The sequence below is a fragment of the Cryptomeria japonica genome, chromosome 1 (genome assembly GCF_030272615.1).
Source record: "Cryptomeria japonica chromosome 1, Sugi_1.0, whole genome shotgun sequence".
NCBI lineage: Eukaryota > Viridiplantae > Streptophyta > Pinopsida > Cupressales > Cupressaceae > Cryptomeria > Cryptomeria japonica.
The window spans coordinates 70,906,329-70,921,232 of record NC_081405.1 but is presented as its reverse complement, the minus strand read 5'-3'; the positions used below and the strand labels follow the sequence as shown (position 1 = coordinate 70,921,232).

The window sequence follows — 14,904 nt, the reverse complement described above, 5'->3', positions numbered from 1 at the left end:
CATCATAACTATCTGGCAAACTGAAAGATATGCTTGTGAAGTTTCAAATCATGAACCACTCGAATTGAGGACACACATGAATGTCCCAAGCACTCTCTGAAATCCGCACAACATAATGAATCAATTCTAGAGCAATACAAACAAAAAATCACAACTCTGCAATACATAACCAACAGAAAAACCAGTCACCACACTAAATCACATAACACGATCAAATCACCTTCTGAAACACTGAAACTCATGTTAAATCAACTGAAGATACTAATCTCTGAATCATTAAATACGCATCAACATATCTGCAATAAATCAACCAAACCAACTCTCTACAACACTGAAGCACAAGAACACAAGAATATGTTGACAACAACACATTCCAACAACTCTAATATCCAACATAAATATAGTGTGACGACAGACTAATTTAAAAAAAAAAACAGTAGATAGAAGCAAACAAAATTCCTAATAGGGGAGAGGACCCAGTAGTTGTGCACCCTAATTTCGCACTTCTCAAAATCCTACGTGGAAATTTCAAATCACTCCCAATTTTTTACAAAAACTTACTTGGCAAGTCCCTGCTTATAACTAAAGTTTCAGGGCCACATCATCAATATGATGTCAAATCAACATGCTTTTTGCCAAGGTGTCCAAAACAATGCATAAAAAAGGTGAGACCAATAGACATGCAAACGATGTCCCAATACTTGTACAACTGATGTGGCATCACAAGATTGGTTGTTTTTTACAACAAAGGGTATATTTCATTCAATTATTGATACTCATCATCAACAATAACAACTTTAAAGTCACAACTATTGGTACAATGTTGTCCAAAAATTGGACATTAAATCAACAAGTATGGGGGTATTAAATCAACAACTTCTATCACAGCAATTGGAACGCACTCAACTACTAGGTCCTCTTCCCTAGAGCGAAAAGGTGGTAGCTAATCTAGCTATACAAATGCCACAATTTCCGCAAACATGAGGGTAATTCGAAAATTACAGATCTCCATAGAAATAGCTGCATCTTTCATTTTTCAGCTGTGTGTATAACACGTCAACCATTTTGAAGCAAGATTAGTTGAGTTTGAACCCAAAAAAATAAAACAAAAAAAACCCAATAGTACCATATTTTTTTAATATTTTTTAAATAATCAAATCAACATTTGGTCGTTATTTGATCTCATTTACAGTTTCGCGATGGACAAAGACCGCCGCTCGGGAGAGATCAAAACTCTGCTCCTCGAACATACGGGCAAATGCTTGATTAACAAAAGGACAATTTCTAATCTATCCTGAAAGACTTTAAAATACAATTGGTGATGATCCTTGAAAGATCATCGCAAGAAACAATTTGTGATCTATGCTGAAAGATCTTGCCAAAGACTCTCTGCAACATTTGAGAGTGACAAAGAATTGGCATTATGCTCGATTTCGCCATTATTGGCCGGCGAATTGTGTCCCCTTCGCATCAATTATGACCGACGGACCAAAAAAAATGTATTCTGCCCCACACCGCACAGGTATTCCTTCCTTAAACTTTTCCCCTCTGAACAGCGGCGTCACGTTTAATGGAATCCAAAATTTCCTCGATCCACTCATTCGAGAGGATCGTAGGGATCATATACCTCCCTTTACCGGTAAGTACCTATAGCTATAGTCTCAATACAAGGCAGAGGCATACGAAGACTGTAATATAGTATATTATACGATCCAATGGCGACAAGGCCTCTGCGCCTGACACTGTTACGCGCCCCCCCGAACTGCCCTCTAATCCCGTACTGCCGCTTCCACTGTCGTTACTTCCGCTTCCAGTTTTCACCCTGCACATTATGCAACAGAAATCAGGGTAAATTCAAAGCATATTAAGATTTAACCTACTCACTTTTCGTACCAGACGACAAAAAGATTCTGTGAGCGGGAAAAGGGTTTTCTTTTACCCGTCCCGAAGAACACCGGCGTCCCCAGTTAAGGTTCCGACCAGAAAAGCGGGCTTTGCTCCGAGGCTAGAGGCCAACATATAGCTGTCAGCTGCCCCTGCGCCTGACGGGACAAAAAACGCGCCATTTAACAGTAGGTCTCCTTCCGTTCGCCAGTTCCAGTACATCCACTCACTGTCCTCTGCATCAAGCCGCTTGGTTATCTGCAGTATTGCATTTAAGTTTTCAGGGCCAGTCTAAATTAAGTGAGTAAGCTTAAATTAAAGTAATTCGCCAGAATTTGAGTAGGTAGGTCGAAAATTTGAACCTGCTTTGCATTGGGATCTGAAGGAGCCAAGTATCGATTGCCTTCGCTGTTTATAGTCGGCTTCGCGCTTCCGCCAATGGCGTACATTTCCCAGTGCGTGTAATCGTTGTTTACCACATGGAAGTATCCATGACGACATCTGTCGAAGAACAAAATGAATATTAATATTCCACGAATGATGATAATTTATAAAAGCATGTGAGATTTCTATACACCATTACTTACCGAGGCATCCTTTGGACAAGATCTTCGCCGAAATGGTTGAATGCTATGGTGACCTGCATTATCTTGTCGCCAGTAAAGCTGTCGCTGTGACCAAGAAGCATCACCTGCATTCCTAGAAAGAACACTCCTCAGCCAAAAATCATCAAGAAAACACAGCTACATCGTTAATGTACTGGAGGATATGATATTTAAGTTATTTCTTCATGACCTTTTCCTTGTGGGAAATGAAAACTATTTAGGATCCACAAGCATGAAATTGACACCTGGTGTGTTGGTTTTTCTATAATTGACACTTGGTTCAAATTAAGCCCTGGATTTCGGATTTTCAAAGCAATATTGATGTTAGCTTCCTGGAAGTTTCCTGGAAAACACTTGAAGACGGCAAACATAAAATAAAATTTTATTTTCCTCTGCACTACGGTCAATGGGGCTTTACCTTTCCGTAAACTAAATAAGTAAAATGAGCGGTCCATTTGGCTAATTCTTTCTGAACCGTAAGATCACACAAAATTGAACTCTTCATTATGAAGCATTGATTTAAATCAAGAACTACTAGACACGGTGAACCCTAATAAGAGGAGAAAATCCTCATATGCATAAGTAGCGCGGCCGGAATCGAAGAGCTCACCTCATTATGGTGATGGAAGTAGTTGTTGGAGATGGTAATAGCAGTAGAACCCATGATGGCGTCGATTAGGCCGTCCGCGCAATTGTAGAGCTCGCAGTGGTCGATCCAGATGAAACTCGAGCTGAAAATGGAAATGCCGTCCCCGTCACATATGCCCCTGTAACCGTAATGAACAGGGGAGTCCCTCACCATGGCGTTTCCCGCCGGTATACAGTCGTGAATATGAACGCCGTGGATGATTATATTCGTTATATACTGGACAGTGATGCAGGGGCCGTGAGCTATGTGAACATTTGCCCCCCGGCCATCGATTGTCTTGTAGCTGTTCATGATGAGCTCTTCCTTGAGCTGAATGAGCATGTCGCTCTGGAATATGATCCAGAGGGGCTCTGTTTGAATGACGGCGTGGCGAAGGGTGCCCGGCGTGGGATTCACTGGATCGTTGTCGCTTGAATCGGTAACGAGGTAGTATTCGCCGTTCTTTCCTCCGAGGGCGCCGCGGCCGAAGCCAATGGCACAGTCTGCCAGTCTCTGCCGGTCCATTTGCCAGTTAGGGTTACACCGCCAGCAATCGTCGATTGGATTTCCGGTTCCACAGTTCACGTAGCTCAGCTGTCGCCGTGAGTCGTTAATGCTCCTGTATAGCCATTTTGCAACACTAATACTGTTAGTAGCAGGTATAGTAAGTAGTATTTTCTGTTAATTGAAACCAGTTAAATACAAATGCTTCAATCTAGACATTAGGTTTTAATGTTGGAAAGCAATCCATACTGTGGGTGGAAGATAGTACTTGGAGGCAGGATACCCATCTTCCAAATGGGATGTTTTAGTTTCAGTCGTCGCTCACCCATAGAGATTTAGGGTTTCTGAACATAAGAAAGCTCGAGCGCAGAAATGTGCCTTGACTGAGGGTTTCGATGAAGTTAAGGTTGAAAAAAACTAAGGGGAAATCACACACGATTAGACCAACTTGAAAGACCAAACAGTCCACCAAACAATAAGGGTTTAGTAGGGCACAACTACATTAAACATAAGAAGACAAACTGCAACAAGAGTAACGCTTTTAACATTACAATCGATATCAAATCGATTAAGAAAATTAAATACCATTGTTATGCAGGGGATTAAAAAAGCATTCATGGATCATACTCATGGAGAAATGTTGAAGAAAAAAGTTAACATGATCAAGTCGAAAAATATACAGCTCAAGAACAGTAGACAGGTATATCGCCCATTCATATTCCTGTACATGCACAGAACTCGGTGTTTGCATTGCCAAATTGCTGAGGATTAATTGCATTTAACTTCCCTAGACAGTGATTGAAAAAGAAGATCCCAGGGGCGTCTCGACAACATTTTTGGTATTTATCTTTTATCTCCAATAATAGAAGCAGGCTTTCAACAGTCACAAATAAATGATATTAGTCGTTCACTTACATTATCTACAGCTTTATTGCTTGTCGAACAAACAATCGCATTTATTTTTATTCTCCTGCATTTTAGATCTTTATTTGTAATTTGTCTAGCTAATTCTTGAGCTATGAATTAACAGTACCGTCTCCATCTCTATCCATTAATGCCTCTGCATTGATCTTAGATAAACATTTTAGTCATTATTCTATCAAAATGTATGGAACAGCTTTGACTATAATGCAGGGTTGTCTATAAATCTAACGATACCTTTTGCAAATTTCAGTATTTAAAGTGCGAATACCTTTGAACCATCTCAACAACTCTTTCTGGATCATCTATTGAAGAAGATTTGTTCCGCGTATGGTGATGCTGCATTTGTTTAGGGGATCTACTTCCCGAAAATCCCAGCAAATTGTTGAAAAATCCAAATGTCTTGGCTGCAGAACATTTTGGTATGACGATTTGGATGCACAGAACTCCAATCACTACAATGCAGCAGGATAACTGCCTCATCCTTTGCATTCTCATTTCAATTCTACAGAAATCTCACAACTGTGACTGATGAGAAGGGAAGAAAAAGCTCTACCGACTGACAGGGGAACATAAGTTGCTCTGTACCGGCTTTTGGGTAAGAATGTCTATCTTAGAAAACAGAGGAAATGTATTATAATAATATTAATACATGTTATGTATTTGCAGACTGTCTCGAAGTACGCTTCTGACCAATCGCAGCTCTTTTTTCAAGAAGAGTGCTTTTACAAAAGCTCGATTGAAGACTAGAAATATGACCAATGTAGAAATCGATGATTATCGATTTCTATACCGTTCCTCAATATTTAATGCCAATTCAGAAATTACTGCTTTATATGCCGTTCAATGATAATTCAGGAAATTGCAGACTGTATTCTCTGAGTTGCACGATTCTCGTGAACAACCAACTCTCTATTTATGGTTGCATTTGATTGAGTCCCTGTTCACACGGGGTCATTTAAAAGGACTGAAGAAAAGAATTTTGGTTTTCCTGCATTGCATTCTTTCATCACTAGACATCACAGAAGTAATTATTGGTATAAGAATCCAAAGCCTTGGCGGTTACACATGCTTACTTCACTAGAAGTTAATTAATATTCCTCACTAAACATCAACTTTAATAGACCTTTTACAACAGGGCCCAATGCATTTTTTAACATTTATTTTCATAGCTTCAGGTAGTTTGATTATATGTACAAATTCATTAACTTGTTGCGTATACATTTAAACAGTGATGTAGGTTCTGAACTTTGTTCTTTTAACTATTCGTATGATGTATAAGGTTTGTACAGGCCTCAGTTCTATTTAACTTTTTTATTTTCTTAGCAGTAATTTATGTTGCATGTTAAATTTGGATTGTTCTTTACAATGTTTCTTGCAGCTTGATGCTGGAGCACAAATTCAAGATAGGTATTTTTTTAATTGTGCTTTTCTGAAATTTTATTTTTGATAAAAAGTCAAATCTATCACTCTTATCAATTGTACTCAACTAATTAAACTGTAATCTTTCTGCACCCAATTTTAATTGAATACTTACAAAATTACAAAATTTCAATACTTTATACTCCAATATCTCATAGATTCTTATTGGATCTCTTTACATTTTATTTATCATTTAATTTGAGGATAAAAAATTCAAAAGCAGTGGCCATTGTAGACTGTAGGTAGATTGATGCCTAACATATAAAAGCACAGCCGCCAAGCCATTAGTTCTGTCACTTAGATTCCAATGGGGTCCCTCTCAAATCAAGACGGCAGCAGTATAAATTTGACTTATTTTTCTTTGAATATGATTCACTTCTACTTGCTCTATATACCCAATATATAACATACAGAGAAGATGCCATATATTTTCTGTATAATCAACGCTTTCAGCTATATGTACATTCATTAATAGAAACAGATATGTAGGTAAATGTTATTAATGAGATAATATTCGATTGGCTCTAAATAGATTGCTGTGATCTGGTCGTTCTAAATCTACCCGGCCAGAAACGGTGCTCCTATCAATTAATGGAAGCTTTCAAATCGAGTAAGCAATTGTTGATCTAGTCATATGTATGGACAACATGAGGCAAAGGTCAAAAGAATACAACAATGCACAGCTAAGGGTGATGGGTCAAGCTGCCCAGTTGTTAAACATTACACGCAAACCGTCCACTTTTTGAACACTGGACGTAATCTATCCTTTTGCGGTGGCAGGGCCCACTTCACACGCAGGCATGCAGGGTAATGTCTGATCGTCTTTGATGGCTTTGAAAAAAGAGACATTTTCACCCTTAATTATCTTTCGCACGTGCATCTGCCTTCCTTTCTTCCAAAGAAATTCTGGATTTCAGTAATACTAATGAATATTGAAATAATTCACTTTTGACATAATGTTAACGCACCTATTCATTAATAATAATAATAATAATGCATTTTACATTTTTTTTTTTAAATATGGTTTTGATAGACGCAATTGATCCTAATTTTTAATATTGTTTAGTAATACAATGGATTAGTTGAAGTAATATCCTAAAACTATTAGTAGTCTACCACTCAAATTCATCTGGGATGGGAGTGGTTAATTTTATTTGTCATCTTATTCATAGTTGGATCGATCGATGTTTTTGATGTGTTAATAGTTTGTTATGTTTTGACAATCTTTGATATGGATGGTTGTTTTCAAGTTCTTTTTTGGTAAGATTCTTTTTCTTTTTGGGGCAATCTTTTTTGTTTTGGCCAAGTCTCTTTGTTTTTGAGTTGTGTTTGGATGCTATTGTCTATTAGATAAGATTCTTGTGAGCTTAAAGCAAAGATCATCATCTAAAGAAAGCTATTAGCTCAAAAAGAAGTTGTTGAGATTAAAGTGTCATTTATATTGCAATCTTATGTGTAATTCATGTATCTAAAACATTCTTGGAAAGTGTCCTTGAATGCCTAGAGTTGTATTGCAAATTATTTTGTAATTTAGATTTTCTAGGAATCTATATTTTATTTATCACACAACAATGGTAGTTGTAGTTGACTTTTGCATCACTAAATACAATTTCCCAATTAAAGGTGCTAGGATTGAAGAGTAGGAATATTGTATGACAAAAAAAGACTTACATGACTTGGCTGCTTCATTTTGAAGCACTATGTTTGGGAATTCAAGTCATTAGGGAATATGATACTTAAGATGCTTTTGCAGTTAAACTTTATATTTTGGGGGTCAATTGATTACACCCATGCAATGTCCATGTGAAGTTGTTGATGTATTTGATATTCTTGGAAGATGCTCTCTAAGTTGAGTATCAAATTTTCACATGATGTCATGGTTTTTGTATCCATTATTGTGGTAAACCATTTATGGCATTTTCCTCTTTGCGTGCCTATATATTGAGAATGTGAGATAATGATTTATGATGAAATTATTTGTAGGTACATAAATGTTGTTGGAGTGTTTTTAGAGTGAAAGAGTGTTAGTGTGTGGATGTGTCTCACATTTGAAGATTAATACATGTCCTATTTTTCATGTGGACTTTCTTCCTAAAAAGACTTCTCTACATAAATCATGTGTTGATATAGTTACCTAATTTATTTCTCATTGCTAATTTATGCAATCACATAATGTAATTATATGACAACCCTTGTTTATGATGTAAATTTTAGATTTGCATACACTTGTAGAAGTTTTTTTTGCAATACTTTCATCTTGTTTCTCAATACTTGGTATTAAAGTGAATAGTTTTACATAAAAAGGGACATATTTTTATAAGTGTTGAAGGATTTTTGGGTACAATGTTGATTTGTAGGAAATGAGATTCTAGCATATGGATGTAAACTAAGATTTTAAATTTCTATGGCATATCATTGGGAACATTAATAAGGTTAAAATTCAATCCTAATATGAGAATTGAATGCTTTGGACTAATGTTCCTTTTTTTTGTAATGGATTTGAGATTAGGAGATATATGTTTAAGATATAGGTTAAATAGTAGGAAAATGATAACTTTAAACAATAACAATGAATTACATAATAGAAAACTAACACAATAGCTTAAATCTAGAAAGAGGACATAGAAAAGAACCTGTAACTACAAGCTGAGCTTGAAAATACCAAACTAGTGTGTTGGTGCCTCAATATGAGGGTGTTTTGATACCAAAAAGTTTCAAATTTACAATTAGGAGGCCATGTAGGTTTGTCTTTCTAAAATTTAGCCAAAAAGTGTTGGATGCATCTACTAAGTGACCTAGTCTTGGGGTTTTCACCTATTCAAAATTTGGGAATGTTTGTCACTATATGCTCTGTGCACCTGTAACACTCTATACAATTGAATGTGAACCTGCACATACTAAAAAGGGAAAAGAAGGGTTGTGTTGTATAGGGGTTTATATAATTCAAACCTCGTGTTGGTATTCCCACTTCCACTACAACAATGGTTGATGAAAAAGAGAGCTTGTCCTTAGAAGGAAACATGCTAAAACAATTATGGAAATGCTTGGATTGACAAAATAATACATTATAAATGAAACCATTGGCTTGAAGTCTCAAATTAGGCTTGATGTTGCTTGAAAGATGTTAATCCATGCTTTCATCATGAAGGAACACATTATGATTGAAACAAATATGTAGGCTTGAATGCTTGAATCCTTGATTGTATATCTATGCCTAATTGCCTTGATTAAATGTGCTCATAGGATGTAATTGATAGGTAATGTTGAAATAAGAGAGGGGGTTGTATTTATATGCAAACTTACACCTTTTTAGATTTAATTTTTAGAGAGGGTTGACATTGAAGGGCATTTTCCTACTACTTAGAAAGTTGACATTCACAATTCAAAATTTGGGGCTAAACTGTTTGGATAGATGTGTTGGGTGCCCTAGTCCAAGACATGGGCACTAGGCACCCTAGTCTTAGTAGTTTGAGCCATGAAAAAGTTCGTGAATAGGGAATGTACTGTTGGAGTTATTTGTTCAACCTCACAAGTCTATGTATCACCTGCAAGAAAAACACCTATCACATATGAAGAGAGGAATACATGAGTAATGTTATGCACCCTTGAGAGAGGTTGATCAAAAAATGAATCTAATATGTAGATTAACCTATAAATGAATTAAATAGATTATAATGAATGAATGACTTACTTTATAAAAAGAAAGAGAAACCTAATATAAAATTAGGAAATTAAAATTAGCTCAAAGAACAAAACATTAGCTCAACTTTAAGTGAACTTAATCTATTATTAGCCTAATCGAATAAAAGGGAAAAAATAATTAAAGGAGGTCTAATTAACTAATTAATTAGATAATGTCTTAATTACTCCAATCGCCCCTTTATGATTAACTTAGGGATAAGCTAAAGAACTAATGAATGCAAGCATGAATGGATGGGTCCCGACAACAAAGGTTTGATTAGGTACCCATGTACAAGCCAATGAGACTCTCACAAACAAAAAAAAGGAGAAAAACCCAATGGGAGAAAACTCCTCTCCAAAATAGAGAGAAAGAAATGAAAAAGAGTACATGTGACTAAGAATTAAGGACTCCAAACACCCCTCCAAGTGTTGAATCAGTCACATAAGTACAATCAATATCCTCCCCATAAGAGAGAAAGGAAGAGACAATGTATCCCCCATAATGAAGAAGCTCCAATGTTGAAGGTGAATGCTCAAAGACAAACAGTGAAGATGATCCAAGAGCGACAATGTTTCTCCCCTTGGGAAGAAATAGATCCAATGACCAAGGTAGAAGAAACTCCATGAAAGGAGATGGAAGGAATAGTCTCATGATGGGTGCCATGGTAGATTACTCTAATTGTTTGTTAGAATCATGATGTTCTAGATCAATTGAAGAAATCCAAACCACTGTGTAGATACCAAATGTGTAATGCCCGCCAAAATACATACACTAATTGACATGCAAGTAGATTTAATTAAAAAAAAAACATCTACTAGTGCAATATTAATCATGTGCATTTAACATCCATTAACAAGATATACATGTTTCCATTATGAGCATAAACATAAAAGCACTATACACAAGCGGAAATAAACACAACTCTATAATTCATCTTTCCCTCGGGTACCTCAACGTCAATACTTACAACTTATCAAGACAATATCCATGTAAGCATAACCTCATATTTACTACCATGATGCAATGAATTCTAACTCATCTACATTTGTCTTTCATATCTACATAAGATACCCCACTAATCTATCTATCATGAATGCATCCATTTATAATCCAAAACCTATTTAACCCCTTAGGTTCATTTTATGAGCACCAATACCAAATGTTCCTAATCCCATCCTACATCATACTTCTATCATAGCACAATACTATATAATCATTCCCAAGAATAAGATTAGATCAATTCCTAAGAATCATAACACTACTCATTTAATTAACAATCATTTGTCTAAGCAAGAATCACAACAAATAGTACTAATCCTTTCCAATATAAATGAACATATAGCTATTCGAACACATGATCTCAATACAACAATTACACATGATCTTTAACTATTTCCTTAATTCCAAATAAAATTAAAATCTCACGTTACACATTGACCCATAAATACATCCTAGCATATACAATGATTACATCTTCTAGCACTACAAGGTCTAGTTGTAATTATCACATCTTAACCTACTACAACTCCATAATCCAATACATGATAACATATGATACAAATGTTCAATATCTTCCTCTAAAATTACAAATCATCATGATACAATGTTTTCACTTCAAGTACATAGAAATCAGCTCCATAAGATTTCCACATAATGAAGAACCAAGAATCCAAATCCACGCATGCTAACATCCAAGAAGAGCATCCCAATGGAAGAAGGCATCAAACCACCCGACCATGTGGAACCAAAAGAAACCACCCCCGTGCTAGGAGATGACATAAGGTTCCAACTCACACTCTAGACCTAGGATGACACCTAACAACCAAAGGACTCAACATGACATCACAAGACACCATCATGAATGCAAAAAAATGAACAACCTCAAAAATTGCTAATGAAGATGTGATGACAAGAATGTTGAAGTTGTCATCAAAGAGGAACTAAAGATCCTCAAATATGTTCCTGTAGCGTCCTAAAATTGCGACACTTGCAATTTCGACTGCATTTGGGTCTTCACGATGGCGGCGCAACGTTGAACCTGAATGGAGACCCCGAAACCTGCTTGTAACACCAAAAACTGCATTTTTCTGCACCCTGGCCTGATCCTTCCTTGCACCCTGCTGTCCCGGGAGGTGGGACCATGGCGCCCAGCGCCCTGGTCCCTGGCCCTATTTTGGGCCCGGTCTCTTTTGGGCATCGGGTCTTTAAGTTTGCAATTCGGGAAATAATGTTTCTTGGTCGGCCTAAGGTCGGAAAAATCAGTCTATCAGCCCTAATTGACAAGTATATAAACTACATTTCCTCTTCCAAAAAAAGGGGAGAAGAGGAAGACATATGTGAGCAAGACGCGGAAGCAATATTCAAACATTCAAACATTCAAGCATTCAAGCATTCCTTCAAGCAATTGAGCATTCTAAATCTCCATTCAAGGCTAGGTGTTGCATTCAAGACAAGGATTCGACCATTGAAGAGGAGATCACATACAACATACAACATACTACATACATTACACCTTCGCATGTAAGAATACAAACATTCTTACAACAAGGTATCAGTACTTGTTTACATTACAAACATTTACATTTACAGCATTCTCATTTCTTGGTTAATTCCAAAATCGGGGTTTGACCTAAAGGCAAACCCCTAATCCCTAACCCCCCAATTGTCCTCTCTTTTCTGTGTGTAGGTTGCAGGTACGCGGCTGTAATTGAAGATCTGGAATCCTTGTGCAGAGACGAACAGATCCCCCTTCGTTTCGCGGATTTTTCGGAGGACCGTGTGCACGCCGGGCGCCATCGTCCTGTCAACTTTTGCTCAAATTTGCAGGACAACACCGTCTCGACATTTTACTGCTAATTCCAGGTCCGCAGCTTCATCTTGTATCCCTATCTCTGTTTATAAGTGAATCTTTCCCACTTTACATACATTCCTAGTTCAATCATCTTATCTATATTCTTTACAAAAGAGGGTATCCTTGATGTCTTAACCCTTGAAACTCATTTAGAATCCAATCTTGCAATGCATGGGATTGGATCCTGTGGGTTTCAACCCCTCTTTTGAATGTAAAGTCTCTCCTAAGTGAAAACCATCAACCCTAGTGATCTCCCTTCTCTCTCCTTGGAGTTGGGGAGGGGAGGACAACTAGGGTTCGATTTTTCCGCTTTACATTTTGGTGAACCCGATGTGAACATCCTCATTCTGATTATTCATGGTTAGATCTGAAAAATTTGCTTCCTTAACTACATTTCCATGTTTGATCTTTTGCAAATTTTAGAGGCTAATTGCATAAAAACCCTAAAATTTTCTTTTTAGTAATTGAGCTTGTGAAATGTTTAATTGTTAATGCTTGTTTCAGATCTACCCTTCTATTGCAAATTGTCAATTCATATTTGTGCTTTAATTTTGAAAATTAAGAGGTTAAATGTCAAAACCCTAATTTTTAGAACCTTCTTGATTCAACCTTTGACTGATAATTTCACTGATCAAAACACCTCCAAATCGGCTGTAATTTTGGATTCCGCAACAAAATCACAATATCTTTCATCCTTGAAAATTTGGAAAAAAGTTGCGAGGACTGTGTGCACCCCGAGCGCCATCGTCCCCGACATTTTTTTCGAAATTTCGGGAGCTAGATCTTACTGTATTTTTCTGCTAAAATCCAGAATTTTGGCTGATCTTATCAATTCTAACACTTTCAAAATTAAAGTCAAAGTTGGTCTAGCGATTGCTTGGATTGAGGTTTCTAATCATTCAAAAATCATTGAAATTAAAATTCATATCAAAATTGTGTTTCTTACTGTCCTAAATCTGAAAAGTGTGTTGGCATTCATTCGAAATTTCAGTGCTTTATTCAAATTTTTGTAGTTTGTGACTTTTGAAATTAAATGTTTAATTGCAACAACCTTGATTTCCACTTTCAAAATTGAATTTTGCGTGAAATTGAGTCAATTTTTAAATTTCAAAACTTGCATTGCTTTTAGTATTCCCTCTAAAATCATAAAATTCAAAATTTCAGTTTCCCTCTCTTTTTCAAAATTCAAAATTTTACATTTTTCAACAATCTTGGTAGGGTTCAATTTTGAGATTGCAACTTTAATTTGGCCTATCTACAGATCATAAAATCATTCAATTTTTTCAGATTAGCTTTAAAATCATCATAACTTTCATCCCTGAAAATTTTGAAAAAAGTTGCGAGGACCGTGTGCACTCCGTTCGCCACGGTCTCTGATGTTTTTTTCGAAATTTCGGGAGATTGTCTTGATTGCATTTAACAACTTAAATCTAGGAGATTGGCTGATTTTATTGAAATTTGCTACCTCTAAAATTCAAAATCTTCTATCTCTCTTTAGTGCATGAGTTTTACAACAATAAGCCCTACTTACACTATTCCCGTTAGACGAAGCCTTAGAATTAAGTCTTTCCAAGGTTTAATTACTGAGGAGATGGAACCTAATTTGAATGGCCTTTTTAACGAGGACATGGGTAATTCCTCTAATCCTCTTAATGATGAAGAAGCTCTCCATGAGGTTTCTGTAGAACAACTTTCAAAATTGGATAACCAATTTGATGATTTTCGACAATGGATGTCTCAAGAATACCCCAATAGTCAAGTTCTTTCATTAATTGAGGGTCTAAAACGTATGGTTCAAAGTGATAAGAATGGAATTGATATTTTGCGTGGTATTGCACACATTGTGGATTCGAATGTGATGCCTATGAAGAGTTGTGCCGAAACTTTAGGTTATACACAACCTCCTACTCAAGTTAATCATTCTATTCCTTTGACAACTCCTATTGCTAGTATACCTACTTTTACATCAAACATGATGACTACTTCAATACAAGACATTCCTCCTATGATCACTAGTCATGGGGGCAATCCCTCGTCTTCAATCAACCCTCTTCCTTCATTCAATCCAACTTCTTCATTCATTCCTTCAATAAGTGTTCCTATTATATCTCCGCAAATGAACATGACACAAGGGGGCAATTCATTTAACCATTCCATTCCTCCTTGTAGTGTTCCTCCTTTCCAATAATCTCCTATGACTAACTATCATAGTGTCCCACCACCTTACTCTCAATCAATACCTTCTTTCAATAACATAATACCTCCATCACAATCTAACACGTCTAATATGAACTCTTCGACTGAAGCGACCATTAACAATCTTGCACATACTGTCTCTTCTTTACAGCAACAAATTGCCTCTATGAATCAATCTAAGTTTAGTGTGCCCACATTTGATGTTGCGAGC

At 36.6% G+C, this 14,904-nt stretch overlaps 1 protein-coding gene and 1 long non-coding RNA gene across 3 annotated transcripts; one reads left to right on the top strand and one right to left on the bottom strand.

Annotated features, from left to right (window-relative positions):
• Positions 1-1,103: 1,103 nt before the first annotated feature.
• On the bottom strand, positions 1,104-5,040 carry LOC131040347 (probable pectate lyase 5). Of its 2 annotated transcripts, none has more exons than XM_057973246.2 (6): positions 4,814-5,040; positions 3,100-3,736; positions 2,472-2,575; positions 2,247-2,385; positions 1,940-2,142; positions 1,104-1,822 (listed from the first exon to the last, which is right to left on the bottom strand). In XM_057973246.2, exons 1-6 carry the CDS (start codon positions 5,038-5,040, stop codon positions 1,654-1,656), a joined length of 1,479 nt encoding a protein of 492 aa, XP_057829229.2. In that variant the 3' UTR covers positions 1,104-1,653. The 2 variants fall into 2 exon arrangements, with proteins under 2 accessions (XP_057829229.2, XP_057829230.2); XM_057973247.2 differs by lacking the exon at positions 4,814-5,040 and adding an exon at positions 3,871-4,221.
• LOC131040348 (uncharacterized) lies at positions 3,645-6,934 on the top strand. Its single transcript, XR_009104819.2, has 5 exons — positions 3,645-3,776; positions 4,220-5,140; positions 5,212-5,824; positions 5,924-5,952; positions 6,535-6,934. It is a non-coding gene; the product is annotated as an uncharacterized LOC131040348 (long non-coding RNA).
• Positions 6,935-14,904: the final 7,970 nt, after the last annotated feature.

Coding starts and splice junctions, on each gene's coding strand:
- LOC131040347 (XM_057973246.2), bottom strand. CDS start 5,040: ATGAGAATGCAAAGGATGAGGCAGTTATCCTGCTGCATTGTAGTGATT. Junction 2,576..3,099: donor ACTTCCATCACCATAATGAG/GTGAGCTCTTCG, acceptor CTAGGAATGCAG/GTGATGCTTCTTGGTCACAG. Junction 1,823..1,939: donor GCCGGTGTTCTTCGGGACGG/GTAAAAGAAAAC, acceptor CATAATGTGCAG/GGTGAAAACTGGAAGCGGAA.